The following is a 22,159-nucleotide window of genomic DNA, read 5'->3' as shown; positions in this document are numbered from 1 at the left end:
AAGAAATAAGAAAGAATTATCTCGAGCTACATGATTAGCTCTAAATGATATAACATTTAGCACGAAGAAAGTAAGAAAGATACAAGATTTATAGCACAATACCAGTTATACAAGTTAAACAAACACAAAATAACACTATATGCAGTTTATATTGACATACACATTACTTCTGAGAAGTAAGGGATAAGATATCATGTGGAGAACAAAGGGAGAATAATATTAGAGGCACTATACTTAGTACGCCAAAGCTGAGGAGTGTGATCAACTGAATTCCGTGCATCTGCACCTCCATCTTTCCTCTCAAAATTGAAAAGATAATTTCAGTTCAAGAAGTGAACAAGGGGAACAATATAAATACTATCAGATGAATGTGATAAATTCTACCTCTAACTGACTTACTAGCTTAGATGTGTCTTCATCCTTCAGTTTCCTCACTGTAAAGTGAAAACCTAGTTTATACGCTAGTTAAGAAACAGCCAGCCATTATAAACTGCTCTGTAAATATCTTTGAACAAATAAATGTTTAGTCCTTTCTCCCCCAAATGAAACAAAGGGCTATGAATGAACAATTCCTGAGTTAACTTCAAGAAATAAGGAAGAAAACATTAAGGGAAAACTGCTGAGTGAGTAGATTTGCAATTAGAATCAAAGGGAGCAAAAGAATAAATTTTAATAAAAATTTTTTGGATAAAAGTATGAGATATGAATGGGTGAAACAAAATACTCCAAATGAAAGAAAGTGACATAAAGAAAAACATGTCAAATCCACAAAAGTTAAAAGTAGGCATATATTATACCCATCTATAGCATACTATCATGATTAATAGAAACAAAAAAGCCAAAGTGAATAAAGTAGAAGAGCAAGCAAATATCTAACTGCATATTTATTTCTATATTATATATTCATTTACTTCTATAATTATATACATTTTTACGTATTACATATATACTTAAAAGCAAAAAAAGATTACACAGATGACAGAACTCTAAACAAAAAGAGCAAATTTCTATCTAAAGTTGTAATCTTACTTTTCTTACTTCAGGTGAATATATCTACTTAACTCAAATAATCCAACCAACCCCTCAAATTGAACATATGCAAAATATTTTCATCTCGGCCCACACAAAACTGCTCCATATTCCTCCTCCATCAACTGTACCATAACGGTTCAAATCTCCCAGGCTCAAAAACCAAGTACAGTATGCTTCCTTCTTCTCCCTTGACTCCTACATGTTCAACTAGCTGTCAAATCCTTACTATTTCATCTCCGAAATCTTTAATTGCTTCCTATCGTCTTCTATTTCTAATATTTCCTTTCCCAACTGGCTTTCCTGTTCCTAGTCCCTCTAATCCTCACAGCTCACAAAATGTCTTATATTGGAATGAGGTTTCATGCTGAAATAAAATTTGAATCATGTCACATTTTTGTCCAAAAACCTTTCAGTGGTCCAAATTCCTTTCATGTGAAATTCAAGATCCACCACAATTTCCGCTTATCCTGTCTTTCTGACACTATGTCACACCATTCCTTTTCATGTCTCCTAATAGATAAATTTCTTCCTTGGTCTAAGTATATTCCCAGTGCTCTACTATAGGCATCGCTGTACACCCAAGCCTTGGACTAATTTTCAGTGCTCAATACAAGAGCTTCTGCTTCCAGGTACTTCTCAATTTATGGGAGAAAAATACCCTCCAATAAAACAAATGACAAAATAAACCAAGAATACAAGAACACAAAGGTAACAAGAACACAAAAAACCACAGCCTTTGGTTTTTAAATGTGAAGAAAGCAAAGCTGACGAAGGAAGTAGTAAATTTTGCTTGATTAACCTTCTCTATGTTTCACATGCCAGAAGGAAACATGCTTTTAAGTTCAAATTTAAAAATAAATAACTATGAAAGAAACTATCTAATGGATGAATATTTTTAATTTGTTCAATATCTTAGAATTCTAAATAGAATGTTTTGGGGACAAATGTGCAGAGTTTATCTTGAATCACTTGATAAAAACCAAGCAATCCAAACTATTTAATGCAATGGTCAATTATTTAAGAGAGAAGGAACCATCAACAGCTTAATTCTGATATACCGCATGCAGGCTTCGAAGACCATACATATAAGTGACTTAACTCTCACATAGAATTCCCTGGAAATGAATGGCAGATAATGTCAGGGACATAATCCTATAAACACAGTTTGGTTTACTTACCTTCTGGTTTCCTACTCTGTCACTTTCTTGCCTACTGACACTGACCCACAGTTTTACAAAATAGATTAAACCAGTGATAATTCATTCATCCAAGTTTTAATTGGCTACAAATTAAATATTTTGCAATTCTAAAATTACATAAATGCCATCAGATATTCAAAGCAACCAGCTTGCTGGCCAACATAACATGACACCCTTTAAAAAGGCTAGTAAAAGCCAATGACAATTAGTGATAAATATATTAATATGAATACTATCTTCTGTTCAAGTACTGGGTGTTTATTACCACAGATCTAATCCAAAACTCCTCTAATGTCAAATATTAGTAATATTACCATAAAAATGGGTAGATGTTAACAAATACAAAAGTAACAATAATAGTAAATATTCTAAATATTAATTCCTTTGAGTTAGACTAACATATACTTGTATGACAGTTCTGGATATATAATAGATATAAGTATTATATGTCAGTATATATTTTTAAATTAGATAATTGTTTAAAAAAAGGCTCCCTACTCTCTACCACAAATTATACCTGGCAGCTAGGTAAATCTTCCCCAAAAAGGTGGTGCTGAAGAAGGCTGGTGATTCTGAGGAAATGTAAGCAGAAGTCCTGTAAGTATTTTTCCGTGGATTCAGGAGACCAAGCAATAGGGCTAATCTAAAGTTAAAAAAGAAAATCAGAACAATTCGTTCTATAATAGACATAACAAACAGTAATATTCATAATGGCAAGAAAATCTAAATTTTTAAATAACCACTACATCTGGTCATAGAGAACATACCGTTGCACACTCCTGCATTCCTTCTTCATGGTATAACTTTCCTTTAGATAGTTCCCTTATCACAAAGCTCAATAAGACTTCATAAGACTTCTCTGCATCACATGTATTCTGGAAAAAAATTAAAAATTAATTCCATTAGTCACTGAAAATTACAAAACTATTTACATTGGAAAGAATACCTTTTAATGAGTAGAGTATAATCATGATTTCATTACTTTTCAAGCATGTAAACTTCACTTTCTCAAAATCTGTGTACAACAGTACACCTCTGGATTCACAATGAATTTGGATAGGTGATGAAAGCTATTCCAATACTTCTTTAAAAGACAGCATATAAGTTACATAATATATGTGTAAATGAACGTATCTATATCATATCTTTTGTCCCAGTAATTCTCACTCCTGGAAATTCTTCCTAAGGAAATAATCTAAAGAGAAAAGAAGAACTTTATACCCATGACATTCACTGAAGCATTATAATAGTGAAAAATTAGAAATGACCAACAGAAGTGAAGCAATTATTGGACTTGTCTGGTTAAGAATCCACCTGCCAATGCAGTGGACATGGGCTTAAGCCCTGGTCTGGGAAGATCCCACATGCTGTGGAGCAACTAAGCCCATGCACCACAACTACTGAGTCTGCACTCTAGAGCCCACAAGCCACAACTACTGAAGCCCACGAGCCTAGAGGCCGTGCTCCGCAACAAGAGGAGCCACTGCGATGAGAAGCCCGCTCACCGCAACAAAGAGTAGCCCCCGCTCACCGCAACTAGAGAGAGCCCACACACAGCAACGAAGACCCAACACAGCCAAAAATAAATACATAAATAGATTTATTTTTTTTAAAAAGGTGAAGCAGTTACCTAAATTATGCAATACCAGAATATTTTATAGGCAGTAAATATGACAAATTTGATCTACAGAAAAAAATGTTTATAGAGTGGTGTGCAAAAAACTAATAGAAGTATATATATACTCGTTACAGTGATAAAATCATACATGCATGAAACATAACATGGACCCCAAATTTTTTTCTTTTATAGTTTTACTCAAATTCCTTGAATAGAATTTGTTAAAACACCTTAATGTAAAAATAAATAGGACCAGGCTTCCCTGGTGGCACAGTGGTTGAGAGTCTGCCTGCCAATGCAGCGGACACGGGTTCGTGCCCTGGTCCGGGAAGATCCCACATGCCGTGGAGTGGTTAGGCCCGTGAGCCATGGCCACTGAGCCTGCGCGTCTGGAGCCTGTGCTCCGCAACGGGAGAGGCCACAACAGTGAGAGGCCCGCGTACCGCAAAAAATAAAAATAAATAAAATAAATAGGACCATATGTTTATTACAGAAAACATTAAATAATCTACAAATTAATTAAGCTTAATGACTATACTTTTTATAAGAAAGGAAAAAAATGGCTATTTATAAATTTAAATTTATTTCAATAATGTTTTTGCACATAAAGAAATATACTTTTTATATTCACTGAGATATTAAAAGTTGTTGCGAATTATAGGGAAGTATAATCTTAAAGTAATAAGTTTGTTGTGATGTTTATTCATTAACTATATTTTTAATTTTTAAATTTGTTATATTATCTTTTATTATTTATTTATTCATTTGTTTGTTTACTTATTTATTTATGGCTGCGCTGGGTCTTCGTTGCTGCGTGTGGGCTTTCTCTAGTTGCAGCAAGTGGGGGCTACTCTTCGTTGCGGTGTGTGGGCTTCTCATCACGGTGGCTTCTCTTGTTGCAGAGCATGGGCTCTAGGTGCGTGGGCTTCAGTAGTTGTGGCTCGCGGGCTCAGTAGTTGTGGCTCGCGGGCTCTAGGGCACAGGCTCAGTAGTTGTGGCGCACGGGCTTAGTTGCTCCGCGGCATGTGGATCTCCCCAGACCAGGGCTCAAACCCATTTCCCCTGCACTGGCAGGAGGATTCTTAACCACTGCACCACCAGGGAAGTCCCTAACTATATTTTTAAAATAGTAAAATATAAGAACTGAGTAAACACTATGGGATATAAGTTTATCCTGAATTTTTAAGGCCCTAATAGTCAGGACCACAGAATTTGTTGTTTGATGATACTGTCTTTCTTTCTCACATGTTATTGTGCTCTCTTCAACTAGACTGTAAATTCCAAAATGTCAGGAACTATGCTTTATATCTTCTGTGTCTCCCTTTGCATAACAAAACTCTGAGCAATAATACCTGGTGGTTAATTGATGGAATTTATTTTGGTAATGGAGTTTTTGACCTTGGAACTTGCCTGGATGTCTCTCTTTTAATAATCAATTCTTTGCATTATTTTTAAATTACTCCTCTGCTTTCTGCCATATCATGCAGCCATGTAGTGTTATCATGTCCTGAATAAACTATAAAAAGTCCCTGACTCAGCAACTGCTATCCTTGTATCATGTGACACACCCCACCCCTGCCTAATTAATCAACAGGATGATCACTTGCCAAATATGACCTGCAGGTTACATATAATTTACAAGAATCAACATCCCACTGAATATCAAAACAGCAACATGTTATGTTTTTAGAATTGATTTAATCAGAGTACTTCTTGAATAGGCAATTCAAAAGAAAATATTACCACAATTTTGCTGCTTATTAATCAATGTGACATATTTAAAGTTGTGAAAATATACAAGACAGCCTAAAAGCCTAATTCAATATACTCTTTTGAGTAAAAGATTTATAGAGCATAACAACAGAAAAGTATTTCAAGTATAATACTTTCCAAATTATGGGGGAAATATCCTCCAATAAGAAACAAATGATACTCAAATCACCCAAGCAAGTTATTGAGCAATAATTATTTTTTAAATTATTATTATCAGATACATTTTAAGTATTTTTTTTTACTTAAAGGAGGTACTATATCAGATCAGAAAGTCAAATATAATGTAGTAGTCACTGTTTTGTATTGAGAACTCTTCCCATTAGAAGAGTATTAGATAAGAAAATAATTTTATTTCATACATAAGAAGTCTTAGAAAACCATATTTTATATAAGCAATATTTAAATACAGCAAAGAGTAGGCTCCTTGGTAAAGCTAAGAAGATAAGCTTTAAGAAGTAAAGCTTTTCTTTTTTTTTAAATAAATAAAGCTTAAGAAGAGGATTTCTGAGACCATGGATGAAAGACCCAGGATCATGATCAGAAGAATCCTGTGGGAGAAGTGGCAGAAGTATGTGAGTTAAATAAAGAAAAGAATTAAGAGTTGAGAGATGCAACAGATGCTGTTTTGGGTAGATGCTTTGTCTAAACTATAGTGCTTCTAGGGACTTCTCTGGTAGCACAGTGGTTAAGAATCCACCTGCTGATGCAGGGGACATGCGTTCGAGCCCTGGTCCGGGAAGATCCCACATGCCACGGAGCAGCTAAGCCCATGTGCCACAACTACTGAGCCTACGCTCTAGAGCCCACAAGCCACAGCTACTGAGCCCGTGTGCCACAACTACTGAAGCCCGCGCACCTAGAGCCTGTGCTCCGCAGCAAGAGAAGCCACCACAGTGAGAAGCCCGTGCACTGCAATGAAGAGTAGTCCCCACTCACCGCAACTAGAGAAAGCCTGCGTGCAGCAACGAAGACCCAACAAAGTCAAAAATAAACAAATAAATTTATTTAAAAAAAGAAAAAATTATAGTGCTTCTTAAACTTTTTGGGGTGACAGGCCCTTTGAGTATATGCTGGATCCTATGGTCCTACTCCCCAAAACAAAACAAAGGGAAAGGACCCCAGATTAAGAAATCCTGGTATCAAAACTCTTAACAGAAATTCCACTCACCGAAAGATCACAATTTATACTAACTATAATGATGATTTTTCCAAACTAAACCTCATTATCAAATTAACTCTAAAATCCCTTTGAAAATAACACAGTACCTATGTATTTTATTTTACCAGATTAGATCTGTTTTCATTGGAATTATCATACCTGAGGATAAGGAATTATAAGGATGAAATGAATGAGACTCAATGAAGAAAGAAAACAAGGAAGGGAGTGAGAGGAGGGAAGAACTAAAGGAAAGAAGAACTAAAGGAAGAAGGAAATTTTTTAAAGGAAGAATGAATGATACAGAATAATTACAGAAATCACAGTGATATTTCATTATTCATAAATATTATTTATTTATTTATTTATTTATTTATTTGCGGTCCGCGGGCCTCTCACTTTTGTGGCCTCTCCCGTTGCGGAGCACAGGCTCCGGACACGCAGGCTCAGCGGCCATGGCTCACGGGCCCAGCCGCTCTGCGCCATGTGGGATCTTCCTGGACCGGGGCACGAACCCGTGTTCCCTGCATCGGCAGGCGGACTCTCAACCACTGTGCCACCAGGGAAGCCCCCATAAATATTATTATTTACAATCCTATATACCTAGATGTTTAGATTTATGGTAGAAAAAGCTAATAATGTGGCAAACCAACCTGCAGAATATCATAATTTTTTGTTTTCATTCACTGAAGCAATTTATATGGCTATAAATTTCTAATTTATGTTCTGATAAGAATCTGCCTTATATTAAATGTTTTATTATTTTTAAAAATAGCTAACAACGATCAAATTGAGAAAGAAAACTGACAGAAGTTACCTAAATTACTTCATGTTCCTTCCATCATAGATTTACAATTGTCTAATTTTCTGTCAGTAGGTGTCATTTTAGTGAACAGTCAGATGAATAGATTTAGACCCAAACTATATCAGAAAATGTTTTAAATGTGTACTTTTTCATGGTTAGACAACTTACTAAAGAAACATTTAAACAATGACACAGCACAGAAACCTGTTACACCTGATTTGAATACAAACAATCCCAATATCAGATTAGAGTGTACTCAGAGAGACTAAAAGAATATTTAGAAAAAAGAAAGATAATTGCAGAAGGCAAAATTATCCACAAAACAACTAGAAACAAGGAGGAAAACAATCACTGAAGGAAAAGACAGAAATTCATTTTGTTATTTCAAATAACAGAATTTTAGAAATAGAGGGGCCTTATAAATCATATGTTCTTAATTTCTCATTTACCTATGACAAGGCTGAGGTTCAGAGAGTTTTTATGTCTTGAACAAAAAAGTAATATCTTTATTTAGTGGCAGGAACTTGGCCTAGTACTCAGGTTCAATGGCCAACAACCAGTATCCCTAAATTAAGATATAACAAACTTCATAACGATACTACATTAAAATTCTGTACACATAATCATGATTTGGGACTAAACTAGTGAAAAAAGTGAAGGTTATATTGAATACATTTCATGTATCAATATCTATAATTGGTTTTCTCTCCTTTAATACAAGTAGATATGATTTTAACAGAAACTTTTCAATGAGGTTTAAAACTTCTTTAAGAGTCTATAAACCAAAGAAAAGGTTCAATTTACACTATACTTATTATTTTTTCTTACCAACTTCCCCAAATAAACAGGGAAGTAATCTTCTTATTTCACCTATCTCTACGCCAAACTATTCACTCAGTTGGTTCCATAGTATACAGTTGGTTCCAAAGTATACTTTGGTATACATAGGATACTTTGGTTCCATAGTATCCCATTTGTTTTCAAGCCACTGAAAATACTTACATTTAACTAAACTTGCAGAATTTTTCTAAATTGTTCATATAATTTTAACTGAAAGAGAATGCCTTTAAATTTACTAAGAACTTATATATCTATATATTTTTAAACATGGGAAAAAAGTAGTTTTTAAAGAGGTATAACTAAGAAAAGGCCAGGATTTTTAAATCTAGAAGTGGTGAGTCAAAAGCGATCTTGGATTGTGATTGGGGATGAGGCAAGGAGAAGATGACAGATAAGTAAAACAGGTAAGTCTACATACATTTTATTACTTGCTAATTATGTTGATACAATTTTTATAACTTCTTTAAGTTTAAGGCTTGCAGCAAAAACAAAACTGTCCAGATACAAAGGGGAAAAGGTCAACATTTAGAGATAGATACAGAAGACCTCATTGGGCAAGGAAAACATTTTTAACTTTTATAGCCTGAAGGTGCTCCATTTCCAATTAAAATACTGTTAATAACTCATTTTGTGGACTTCCCTGATGGTGCAGCGGCTACGAATCCGTCTGCCAATGAAGGGGACACAGGTTCGAGCCCTGGTCCGGGAAGATCCCACATGCCGCAGAGCAACTAAGCCCGTGTGCCACAACTACTGAGCCTGCGCTCTAGAGCCCGAGAGCCACAACTACTGAGCCCACGAGCCACAACTACTGAAGCCTGTGCACCTAGAGCCTGTGCTCCACAACGAGAAGCCACTACAGTGAGAAGCCCACACACTGCAATGAAGAGTAGCCCCCGCTCGCCACAACGAAGACCCAACGCAACCAAAAGTAAATATATCTATTTTTTAAATTATTAAAAATAACTCGTTTTGCCTTTCAAACATCTAATCTCATTCATTCATATCACCAACTTAAATAAATTCACCTAACTACTAAATAACAAATTCAGACAAGACACTAACCTTTTTGAGAGCTCCCGTGTGTTTCCAGGCTGACCTATCTTCCTCATTGCATTTAACTGAAAGTGCCACAAGACCTTGCGTGTACAATAGGGTAAAAAGCACCTTCACAATGCAGGTGAAATGGTCTACAAGAGAAAGAGAAGATCATTATTTCTTTGGAACCTAGAAATTTTGTACTCAAGATAATTTCACAAATACATGACTTTCCTTGCATGTGTAACTGGTTTTTGTTCAACACTTAAGTAATAAAATAACAATATGATATTATATTTTCTGCCCAACAGATCTGAAATTATGAAATCAAATTCCCTTTATTCATCTAAACAATATGCCAATAAGAGGCTTTTAGCAGAATGAGAAGTATGCTCTGTTTCAACCTCAGAATAACTGTGTACCCTTGGCAAATCCCCTTACTGGGCATCATGTGCTTAATAAAAATGTCTGGGAGTCTGAGTGTTTAAAACCAACACTTCATCTGCTTCTAATTTGATATATATCTTATAAAAAATAATACAATACAATATAGAACTTCTAAAGTAAAAAAAAAAAATCCCAATATTTTAAGCACTCTAATTGAATTTTAAAACTCAATGAAAGCTATAACAGTGCAAAAACAGTAGTAACAATATGTAAAATGCCTTGCACATATTAGGTACTTAATAAATGGTAGCTTAGTCATCATAATTAACGTTTATATACAGCTAATAACTTAGAAAATTTCTTCAAATGTCTCCTTTCAATCCTCGTTAACAGGCTCAGTTGGACAATTGAGCTTCAAAAGATGTGCCTGTGACAACAAAGCTAATAAGCACCCACGTCTGAACTTGAATCCACACAGTTCAGTTATCCCTTCTATTATATTATGCTACTCCCCTAGTAAATAGTTGCCACCACTTAATCAGTTGCTAAATTCAGAAACTTGTAGACATCCTTGATACCTTCCTGTCTCTTTCTCCCTACATTAAAACAATCACCAAATCCTATCAATGTTTTTAAAATATCACTCAAGTCAGTTCCAACACCCCGGACCATGCTTCCATCGTTTCTTGCCTAGACCTATAAATTCCAGCCTAAATAGTTGTGTTGGGGGTTCCCAAGACCACTTCCGGATTTGATGATTCACTAGGAAGACTCACAAGACTCAGCATATAGTCCTATGATTTATTACAGCAAAAAAACAAAGTAAAAGAGCAAAAGGAACAGGCATATTGGGTTAAGTCCAGAGGAAACTTTCAAGAGTCCTCTCCCTGCAGAGTCACACAGCATGTGCTTAATTCCCCCAGCAATGTGTTGTGACAGTACATGTTAAATATACACCAGGGAAGCTCGTTAAGAAACTCTGCCCAACGGAGACTGCGGGTGGCAGAGCAGGGGAGCTTCAGAGCAGCAGAGGAGAGCACAGCAACAGGGGTGCAGAGGGCAAAGCGGAGAGATTCCCACACAGAGAATCGGTGCCGACCAGCACTCACCAGCCCGAGAGGCTTGTCTGCTCACCCGCCGGGGCGGGCGGGGCTGGGAGCTGAGGCTCTGACTTCCCGGAGCGCAGGGAGAGGACTGGCGGCGTGAACACAGCCAGAAGGGGTTAGTGCACCACGGCTAGCCGGGAGGGAGTCTGGGAAAAAGTCTGGACCTGACGAAAAGGCAAGAGACTTTTTCTTCCCTCTTAGTTTCCTGGTGCGCGAGGAGAGGGGATTAAGAGTGCTGCTTAAAGGAACTCCAGAGACGGGCGCGAGGCGTGGCTAACACCACGGACCCCAGAGATGGGCATGAGGCTAAGGCTGCTGCTGCCGCCACCAAGAAGCCTGTGTGTGAGCACAGGTCACTCTCCACACCTCCCTTACGGGGAGCCTGTGCAGCCCGACACTGCCAGGGTCCCAGGATCCAGGGACAACTTCCCCGGGAGAACGCATGGCGCGCCTCAGGCTGGCAACGTCATGCCGGCCTCTGCCGCCGCAGGGTCACCCTGCATCCGTACCCCTACCTCCCCCCGGCCTGAGTGAGCCAGAGCCCCCAGATAAGGGGATCCTTTAACCCCGTTCTGTCTGAGCGAAGAACAGATGCCCTCCAGTGACCTACACGCAGAGGCGGGGCCAAATCCAAAGCTGAGCCCCCGGGGGCTGTGAGAACAAAGAAGAGAAAGGGAAATCTCTCCCAGCAGCCTCAGGAGCAGCGGATTAAATCTCCACAATCAACTTGATGTACCCTGCATCTGTGGAATACCTGAATAGACAACGAATCTTCCCAAATTGAAGAGGTGGATTTTGAGAGCAAGATTTATTATTTTTTCCCCTTTTCCTCTTTTTGTGAGTGTGTATGTGTATGCTTCTGTGTGAGATTTTGTCTGTATAGCTTTGTTTTCACCATTTGTCCTAGGGTTCTATCTGTCCGTTTTTTGTTTAATTTTTTTCTTAATAATTATTTTTTTATTTTAATAACTTTATTTTCTTCTATCCTCTTTCTTTCTTTCTACTTTTTCTCCCTTTTATTCTGAGCCGTGTGGATGAAAGGCTCTTGGTGCTGCAGCCAGGAGTCAGTGCTGTGCCTCTGAGGTGGGAGAGCCAACTTCAGAACACTGGTCCACAAGAGACCTCCCAGCTCCACGTAATATCAAACGGCGAAAATCTCCCAGAGATCTCCATCTCAACACCAGCACCCAGCTTCACTCAATGAGCAGCAAGCAACAGTGCTAGACAACCCCACCCATTAGCAGAGAGGCTGCCTAAAATCATAATAAGTCCACAGACATCCCAAAACACAACACCAGACGTGGACCTGCCCACCAGAAAGACAAGATCCAGCCTCATCCACCAGAACACACGTACTAGTCCTCTCCACCAGGAAGCCTACACAACCCACTAAACCAACTTTAGCCACTGGGGACAGACACCAAAAACAATGGGAACTATGAACCTGCAGCCTGCAAAAAGGAGACCCCAAACACAGTAAGATAAGCAAAATGAGAAGACAGAAAAACACACAGCAGATGAAGGAGCAAGATAAAAACCCACCAGACCTAACAAATGAAGAGGAAATAGGCAGTCTACCTGAAAAAGAATTCAGAATAATGATAGTAAAGATATCCAAAATCTTGGAAATAGAATAGAGAAAATGCAAGAAACATTTAACAAGGACCTAGAAGAACTAAAGATGAAACAGGCAACAATGAACACAATAAATGAAATTAAAAATACTCTAGAAGGGATCAATAGCAGAATAACTGAGGCAGAAGAACAGATAAGTGACCTGGAAGATAAAATAGTGGAAATAACTACTGCAGAGCAGAATAAAGAAAAAAATATAAAAAGAATTGAGGACAGTCTCAGAGACCTCTGGGACAACATTAAACACACCAACATTCGAATTATAGGGATTCCAGAATTAGAAGAGAAAAAGAAAGGGACTGAGAAAATATTAGAAGAGATTATAGTTGAAAACTTCCCTAATATGGGAAAGGAAATAGTTAATCAAGTCCAGGAAGCACAGAGTCCCATACAGGATAAATCCAAGGAGAAACACGCCAAGACACATACTAATCAAACTGTCAAAAATTAAATAAAAAGAAAACATATTAAAAGCAGCAAGGGAAAAACAAATAACACACAAGGGAATCCCCATAAGGTTAACAGCTGATCTTTCAGCAGAAACTCTGCAAGCCAGAAGGGACTGGCAGGACATATTTAAAGTGGTGAAAGGGAAAAACCTACAACCAAGATTACTCTGCCCAGCAAGGATCTCATTCAGATTGGATGGAGAAATTAAAACCTTTACAGACAAGCAAAAGCTGAGAGAGTTCAGCACCACCAAACCAGCTTTATACAACAAATGCTAAAGGATCTTCTCTAGGCAAGAAACACAAGAGAAGGAAAAGACCTATAATAACAAACCCAAAACAATTAAGAAAATGGGAATAGGAACATACATATCGATAATTACCTTACATGTAAATGGATTAAATGCTCCCACCAAAAGACACAGACTGGCTGAATGGATACAAAAACAAGACCCATATATATGCTGTCTACAAGAGACCCACTTCAGACCTAGAGACACATACAGACCGAAAGTGAGGGGATGGAAAAAGATATTCCATGCAAATGGAAACCAAAACAAAGTTGGAGTAGCAATTCTCATATCAGACAAAATTGACTTTAAAATAAAGACTATTAGAAGAGACAAAGAAGGACACTACATAATGATCAGGGGATCAATCCAAGAAGAAGATATAACAACTGTAAATATTTATGCACCCAACATAGGAGCACCTCAATACATAAGGCAAATACTAACAGCCATAAAAGGGGAAATCAACACTAACACATTCATAGTAGGGGACTTTAACACCCCACTTTCACCAATGGACAGATCATCCAAAATGAAAATAAATAAGGAAACACAAGCTTTAAATGATACATTACACAAGATGCACTTAATTGATATTTATAGGACATTCCATCCAAAAATAACAGAATACAAATTTTTCTAAAGTGCTCATGGAACATTCTCCAGGATAGATCACATCTTGGGTCACAAATCAAGCCTTGGTAAATTTAAGAAAACTGAAATTGTATCAAGTAACTTTTCCGACCACAACGCTATGAGACTAGATATCAATTACAGGAAAAGATATGTAAAAAATACAAACACATGGAGGCTAAACAATACACTACTTAATAACGAAGTGGGGTTTCCCTGGTGGTGGAGTGGTTGAGAGTCAGCCTGCCAAGGCAGGAGACACGGGTTCATGCCACAGTCCGGGAAGATCCCACATGCCGCAGAGTGGCTGAGTCTGTGAGCCACGGTGGCTGAGCCTGCGCATCTGGAGCCTGTGCTCCACAACATGAGAGGCCAAAACAATGAGAGGCCCGTGTATCGCAAAAAAAAAAAAAAAAAAAAAAACAACGAAATGATCACTGAAGAAATCAAAGAGGAAATCAAAAATACCCAGAAACAAATGACAATGGAGACATGACGACCCAAAACCTATGGGATGCAGCAAAAGCAGTTCTAAGAGGGAAGTTTATAGCAATACAATCCTACCTTAAGAAACAGGAAACATCTCAAATAAACAACCTAACCTTACACCTAAAGCAATTAGAGAAAGGAGAACAAAAAAAATCCAAAGTTAGCAGAAGGAAAGAAATCATAAAGATCAGATCAGAAATCAATGAAAAAGAAATGAAGGAAATGATAGCAAAGATCAATAAAACTAAAAGCTGGTTCTTTGAGAAGATAAACAAAATTGATAAACCATTAGCCAGACTCATCAAGAAAAAAAGGGAGAAGACTCAAATCAATAGAATTAGAAATGAAAAAGGAGAAGTAACAACTGACACTGCAGAAATACAAAAGATCATGAGAGATTACTACAAGCAACTCTATGCCAATAAAATGGACAACCTGGAAGAAATGGACAAATTCTTAGAAATGCACCACCTGCCAAGACTGAATCAGGAAGAAATAGAAAATATGAACAGAGCAATCACAAGCACTGAAATTGAAACTGTGATTAAAAATCTTCCAATGAACAAAAGCCCAGGACCAGATGGCTTCACAGGCAAATTCTATCAAACATTTAGAGAAGAGCTAACACCTATCCTTCTCAATCTCTTCCAAAATATAGTAGAGGGAGGAACACTCCCAAACTCATTCTATGAGGCCACCATCACCCTGATACCAAAACCAGACAAAGATGTCACAAAGAAAGAAAACTACAGGCCAATATCACTAAAGAACATAGATGCAAAAATCCTCAACAAAATACTAGCAAACAGAATCCAACAGCACATTAAAAGGATCATACACCATGATCAAGTGGGGTTTATCCCAGGAATGCAAGGATTCTTCAATATACACAAATCAATCAATGTGATACACCATATTAACAATTTGAAGGATGAAAACCATATGATAATCGCAATAGATGCAGGAAAATCTTTCAACAAAATTCCACACCCATTTATGATAAAAATCTCCAGAAAGTAGGCACAGAGGGAACCTACCTCAACATAAGAAAGGCCATATATGACAAACCCACAGCCAATATCGTCCTCAATGGTGAAAAACTGAAAGCATTTCCACTAAGATCAGGAACAAGATAAGGTTGCCCACTCTCACCACTCTTATTCAACATAGTTCTGGACGTTTTAGCCACAGCAATCAGAGAAGAAAAGGAAATAAAAGGAATCCAAATCGGAAAAGAAGTACAGCTGTCACTGTTTGCAGATGACATGATACTATACATAGAGAATCCTACAGAAGCTACCAGTAAACTACTAGAGCTAATCAATGAATTTGGTACAGTAGCAGGATACAAAATTAATGCACAGAAATCTCTGGCATTCCTATACACTAATGATGAAAAATCTGAAAGTGCAATCAAGAAAACACTCCCATTTACCATTGCAACAAAAAGAATAAAATATCTAGGAATAAACCTACCTAAGGAGACAAAAGAACTGTATGCAGAAAATGATAAGACACTGATGAAAGAAATTAAAGATGATACAAATAGATGGAGAGATATACCATGTTCTTGGATTGGAAGAATCAACATTGTGAAAATGACTCTACTACCCAAAGCAATCTACAGATTCAATGCAATCCCTATCAAACTGCCAATAGCATTTTTCACAGAACTAGAACAAAAAATTTCACAATTTGTATGGAAACACAAAAGACCCTGAATAGCCAAAGCAATCTTGAGAACGAAAAACGGAGCTGGAGGAATCAGGCTCCATGACTTCAGACTATACTACAAAGCTACAGTAATCAAGACAGTATGGTACTGACACAAAAACAGAAATACAGATTAATGGAACAGGATAGAAAGCCCAGAGATAAACCAATGCACATATGGTCACCTTATCTTTGATAAAGGAGGCAGGAATGTACAGTGGAGAAAGGACAGCCCCTTCAATAAGTGGTGCTGGGAAAACTAAACAGGTACATGTAAAAGTATGAGATTAGATCACTCCCTAACACCATACACAAAAATAAGCTCAAAATGGATTAAAGACCTAAATGTAAGGCCAGAAACTATCAAACTCTTAGAGGAAAACATAGGCAGAACACTCTATGACATAAATCACAGCATGATCCTTTTTGACCCACCTCCTAGAGAAATGGAAATAAAAACAAAAATAAACAAATGGGAACTAATGAAACTTCAAAGCTTTTGCACAGCAAAGGAAACCATAAACAAGACGAAAAGACAACCCTCAGAATGGGAGAAAATATTTGCAAGTGAAGCAACTGACAAAGGATTCATCTCCAATATTTACAAGCAGCTCATGCAGCTCAATACCAAAAAAACAAACAACCCAATCCAAAAATGGGCAGAAGACCTAAACAGACATTTCTCCAGAGAAGATATACAGACTACCAACAAATACATGAAAGAATGCTCAACATCATTAATCATTAGAGAAACGCAAATCAAAACTACAATGAGATATCATCTCACACCAGTCAGAATGGCCGTCATCAAAAAATCTCGAAACAGAGAAACTGGTAAGAACAAAACAAAAAAAACCCGAAACAATAAATGCTGGAGAGGGTGTGGAGAAAAGGGAACCCTCTTGCACTGTTGGTGGGAATATGAATTGGTACAGCCACTATGGAGAACAGTATGCAGGTTCCTTAAAATACTACAAATAGAAATACCATACGACCCAGCAATCCCACTACTGGGCATATACCCTGAGAAAACCATAATTCAAAAAGGGTCATGTACCAAAACGTTCACTGCAGCTTTATTTACAATAGCCAGGACATGGAAACAACCTAAGTGTCCATCATCGGATGAATGGATAAAGAAGATGTGGCACATATATACAATGGAATATTACTCAGCCATAAAAAGAAACGAAATTGAGCTATTTGTAATGAGGTGGATGGACCTAGAGTCTGTCATACAGAGTGAAGTAAGTCAGAAAGAGAAAGACAAATACCATATGCTAACACATATATATGGAATTTAAGGGAAAAAAATGTCATGAAGAACTTAGGGGAAAGACAGGAATAAAGGCACAGACCTACTAGAGAATGGACTTGAGGATATGGGGAGGGGGAAGGGTAAGCTGGGAAAAAGTGAGAGAGTGGCATGGACATATATATACACTACCAAACGTAAAATAGCTAGCTAGTGGGAAGCAGCCACATGGCACAGGGAGATCAGCTTGGTGCTTTGGTATCACCTAGAGGGGTGGGATAGTGAGGGTGGGAGGGAGGGAGACGCAAGAGGGAAGAGATATGGGGATATATGTATATGTATAACTGATTCACTTTGTTATAAAGCAGAAACTAACACACCATTGTAAAGCAGTTATACTCCAATAAAGATGTAAAAAAAAAAAAAAAAAAGAAAAAAGAAGAAACTCTGCCCAAGATTTTTATTGGGAGCAGGTCACATAGGTACCCACTGCCTAGCACATTCCAAAGTTCTAGATTCCCAGAAAGAAAGCAGGTATGTTCAGCATAAACCACATTGTTTGTACAGTTTAGGCACAGAGAGCCATTCTTATCAGTGGGATGGTGGAAACTCTCCCAAAATCAAAGTTCCCAGATACCAGTCAAGGGCCAACCTTGGAAGCAGGCCTTTCAAAGGATAGCACTCAGGCCTTCTTTATTAACTCTTTTCTGCACAGTGGTTTATCAGCATTACCTGCCCCCTGCAATCTTTTTTGTCTGTTTATTACAGCAAGACTCACCTTTTTAAAAGAAGTATTTGGCATCCTTCTACTGGGTCTCTGTTCAAGTGGAAACACTCCCTCCTTGTAACCTGGCTAACTCTTAAATTAGTCAGATGACACCTTAAAAATCATGCCCTAAGGAAAATCTTGCCTAATTTTAAATTTGTGTGTTTGTGTGTGTGTGTAGTGTGCCTGTGCACACATGCATACACACACACATGCTTTCTCTTACTAATGTTTATGGGTTGGGGTGGGAACTTGATATAAGCTGAGCCAGTCAGAGTACCTATCTGGGATTTCTCTAACTGGAGGCAAAGGGAAGATGTAAAGATGTGAGTCTGGAAATATCAGAGGTCATGCTCCTAGTCTATGGCAGAGACTGTCTAAGGCAAGGCTGAATGAAGCAGATCCACAGAGAGAGGGATAGACCCAAGATGGCAAGAACCCTGCTAGCATCTGAAGCCATGGTTCTGGTCATCCCTACAGTTTGGTTCTGTGAGTCCATCAGTGCTCTTTCTTTGTGCTTATAAGCTAGTTCTAAATGGATTTCTAAATATCTTAACACCTAACGCATGCCAGGTTATAGACAATAAGGACTTGGAGTCTGGATAGTAAGAGAGACAGATGGCTGTATGTATGTACAGGGTGTGATGGGAGCAAACAGGAGGAGGAACTATAGACTAAGGGCAGGGAACAGAAAAAAATTCAAGCCTCCTGCCCCAACGAGGAGAGTTAGTCTTGAGTGATGAAGAGAAATAAGCCATAATAAGGAAGGCAAAGATGGAATGAGGCAAGGAAAGGGGGATTCCAGACAGAGGAAGCTGTTTGTACAAGGGTCACAAAAAGAGCCCAAGACTTACAAGAATTGTAAATTGTCCAATGTATCTAGACTTATAAGTAGCAATCTACGAGAGATGAAGCTAGAAAAGTAATCTTTATGCCGAAGACCAAAGGTTGCAAACTGAGGGTTATCTGTCTGAATGCAGCCTGGAGAGATGTTTGGTTTGTCTTTATCCTGTTTTGTCTTTAGTTACTGACATTTAAAACTCGGATATTTCTTGTAAAAGTCCAGATTTCCACTTTTAAAAAACAGGAAGATCTGACAATACTGGGTCCACATTCTTACATGACGACAGGTATCTGGAGCTGAACAGTAAGTGTCCTCTTCGGCCAAGCATGCATTCTCTAACTTGTCACAGTCCCCAACTCCCATTTATATCAAACCAAAGACATTATTGTTAAGAATGAGTTTAGGCTATGAAGCCAAATTGTCTAGATTTAAATTGACTCTTCTGACCTTAGGCAAGTTAGTTAAACACTCTGTTTCTATTTTTTCATCTGTTAAATGAGGGTAATATCACCTGCTTTAAAGGGATTAAGTTAAATGCTTAAAATAGTGATTGGCAATGGCAATCAGTAAATATCTGTTGTTATTAATATTACTATTTACGTTACTTATTTGATATCTATAAGCATTTGATTTATAGAATCTAGACTGGGCAATGAGAAGTAATTTTAAGCAGGATAGGGATAATATTAGATTTGAATTTTAAAATATTCACTGCTGCTTCTTAGGAGAAAGGGACTAAAACAAGACTAGAGGCAAGAACACCTATTAGCAGAGAGCAAAAGTACTCTAGCATATGTCAAATTAGATGGCCTGATGGAAAGAATGGGTCGAATTAGAGAAGTATTTAGATGACAGAAATTACAGCATTTGGTAGAGCTTTGGAGGTAGAAAATAATGGTAGACTCTCATTCTACAAAGAGTAACTAGTAGTAGTATTGACTAAAATGGAAAACAGAGGAAGAGAGCAAGTTTGGATGGGAAGAAAATGAATTAATGTTATATATGTTGAGTTTGAGGCATGTGTAGAAATCTGCAGCTCACCACGGAGCTGTAGACTGGAGCTGGAATATGTGGGAATCATCAAAGAATAGGTACAGATGATGCTATAGGAAAGAAGGTAAAATTGAGAAGGGGTCAGGAACCAAGCAACAACTCAAAGAATGGGAAGAGGAAGAGGTGAATGAAAAGGAGCCTTGAAAATGAGCAGAAAAAGAGATACAAGGAAAACCAAGAAAGGACGGTATCAAAATTAAAAATAGAGTATTTCATGACGATTAAATGTTTTAATAGAATGCTAAAAATTAGAGAATTTGTCTACTAAGCACAAAACAAAATGATTTTAACCAGTAAGTCATTTACATGACCTAGAAATACCACTCACATTTAGTTTCTTCTCATTATAAACTACATAAATTAATTTTTAATTAAAAAGAAATGATGCATTAAAAAATGACAATGACTTTTTAAGCATAATTTTAGCTTTTTGTTGTAGCAAACTACTAATTTTTTTTTGTTACTTTGCCTTGATTATCATCATTTTAAAAATATTTAAACTGGAAGTTTAAAGTCACAGATTAAGCTTAAGTTCTCACATTCACTCATTCATTTAAGAAATATTTATTTACTGAATACTTGCCATGTGTGAAATCAATGCATTTTAGGGACTTAGGGAAAAAACAAGGAATCACTCATTTGAGGTGTATACTAAGTCAACAGGTTGCTGTCTTCCAAGGTTACAACAGAGAGCAAATCCCTTCACATGTAATTATCAAAATTTAAAAAGGAGAAAAAGGAATTGGATATCTACTCTCAATCTGTTTTTTAAAAAAACCAAAAATCACAATCAACCTACCTGAGGGTAAACAAAGGAAGATCAATATTTATTTTAAATGCCTTAAAAGCACACAGACTTTAAACAATGGTACAGATTTTAAGTTTTATAGTGCTACTGCATGACAGGAAAAAGGAAGGGTGTAGGGAGACAAGGCACTTTCAAGGGCCCTATAATAAAAGCTTGCCCCTACGGATCACATATGATAAAGAGTCTGGTAAGGTAGAAATGTTGGCCTGAGGCTCTTTATTTATTTTTTTTTTTTTTAACATCTTTATTGAGGTATAATTGCTTTACAATAGTGTGTCAGCTTCTGCTTTATAACAAAGTGAATCAGCTATACATATACATATGCTCCCATGTGTCTTCCCTCTTGCGTCTCCCTCCCTCCCACTCTGAGGCTCTTTAAAATGTGAATTTCTCCTCAGAATCACAAATGAAAATTATTACTTCATATTCTAAATTGCTGTGAGGACTGAACTAGGTAGATGCCACATCTATCCCATCACACTATTTCAGAAGATGAAGTCATCATTTTGTTGTTAGCATGCAATTCAACATTGTTAAAAATTTGCAACATTATAACTCATGAAATTAAACAACTTTTTAAATAGATATCACATGTAAATCTTTATCCATATTTCTGATTTTTCATCAAAATAAAGATCCTAAAACAGGAATATAGTTCAAAGGATACTGATGCCAAGCTGAGACAACAGCTTGACTCTGGAATGATATAAACAAAATCTAAGTAAACCAGATTTTCTTCAGTGGGTAAGGCATGAAAACACAAGAAATTTTCAAAAATCAGACAATTAAATATTTAGTGAGTACGCACTCTATGCAACAGTATTTGTGCTGTGTTTTGCAAAAGTAATCCAGGGAATCTATAATCTCCTGCAGAGATACAGTTATTCAACATCCATTTATTTACTGGCTTGCCTACAAGTACCAGGCTTAGTGCAGGTGATAAACAAGAAGACAAAGAGGATTGAGATGTCTGCAAAAGTATCTTTTCCATAAACTGTTTTAGAGTTAAGGTGACATAAAATGCTCCAAGTTTCTTTTAGGACAAGATAGAGTACATATAAAATAATAAAACCCAAATGTGAAAAATCATACAAGTAAATAGGACATAATCTGAAGGCACTTTATTCTTTTCCTAAAATTACCATGAAAAATTAACAAAACAAAAAAGGTAGCCTACTGAATGGAAGAAGATATTTGCAAACAATGTATCCAATAAGAGGTTAATATCCAAAATATACAAAGAACTCACAGAACTCATACAACTGTGGAA

The 22,159-nt window shown here is 37.2% G+C and overlaps 1 protein-coding gene across 1 annotated transcript in view; it reads right to left on the bottom strand.

The window, feature by feature from the left end:
* The window catches only part of UBR3 (ubiquitin protein ligase E3 component n-recognin 3), a 223,531-nt gene that overhangs the window by 17,286 nt on the left and 184,086 nt on the right, over positions 1-22,159 (bottom strand). The window contains exons 33-35 of the mRNA XM_065880145.1: positions 9,489-9,613; positions 2,999-3,106; positions 2,749-2,874 (exon numbers count right to left, since the gene is read on the bottom strand). Of these exons, the coding sequence (XP_065736217.1) occupies positions 2,749-2,874; positions 2,999-3,106; positions 9,489-9,613 (359 nt within the window). The remainder of the gene's footprint in view (positions 1-2,748; positions 2,875-2,998; positions 3,107-9,488; positions 9,614-22,159) is intronic.

The sequence above is a fragment of the Phocoena phocoena genome, chromosome 7, assembly GCF_963924675.1.
Source record: "Phocoena phocoena chromosome 7, mPhoPho1.1, whole genome shotgun sequence".
In the NCBI taxonomy this organism is placed as follows: domain Eukaryota; kingdom Metazoa; phylum Chordata; class Mammalia; order Artiodactyla; family Phocoenidae; genus Phocoena; species Phocoena phocoena.
This window is presented reverse-complemented; position numbering and strand designations above follow the sequence as displayed.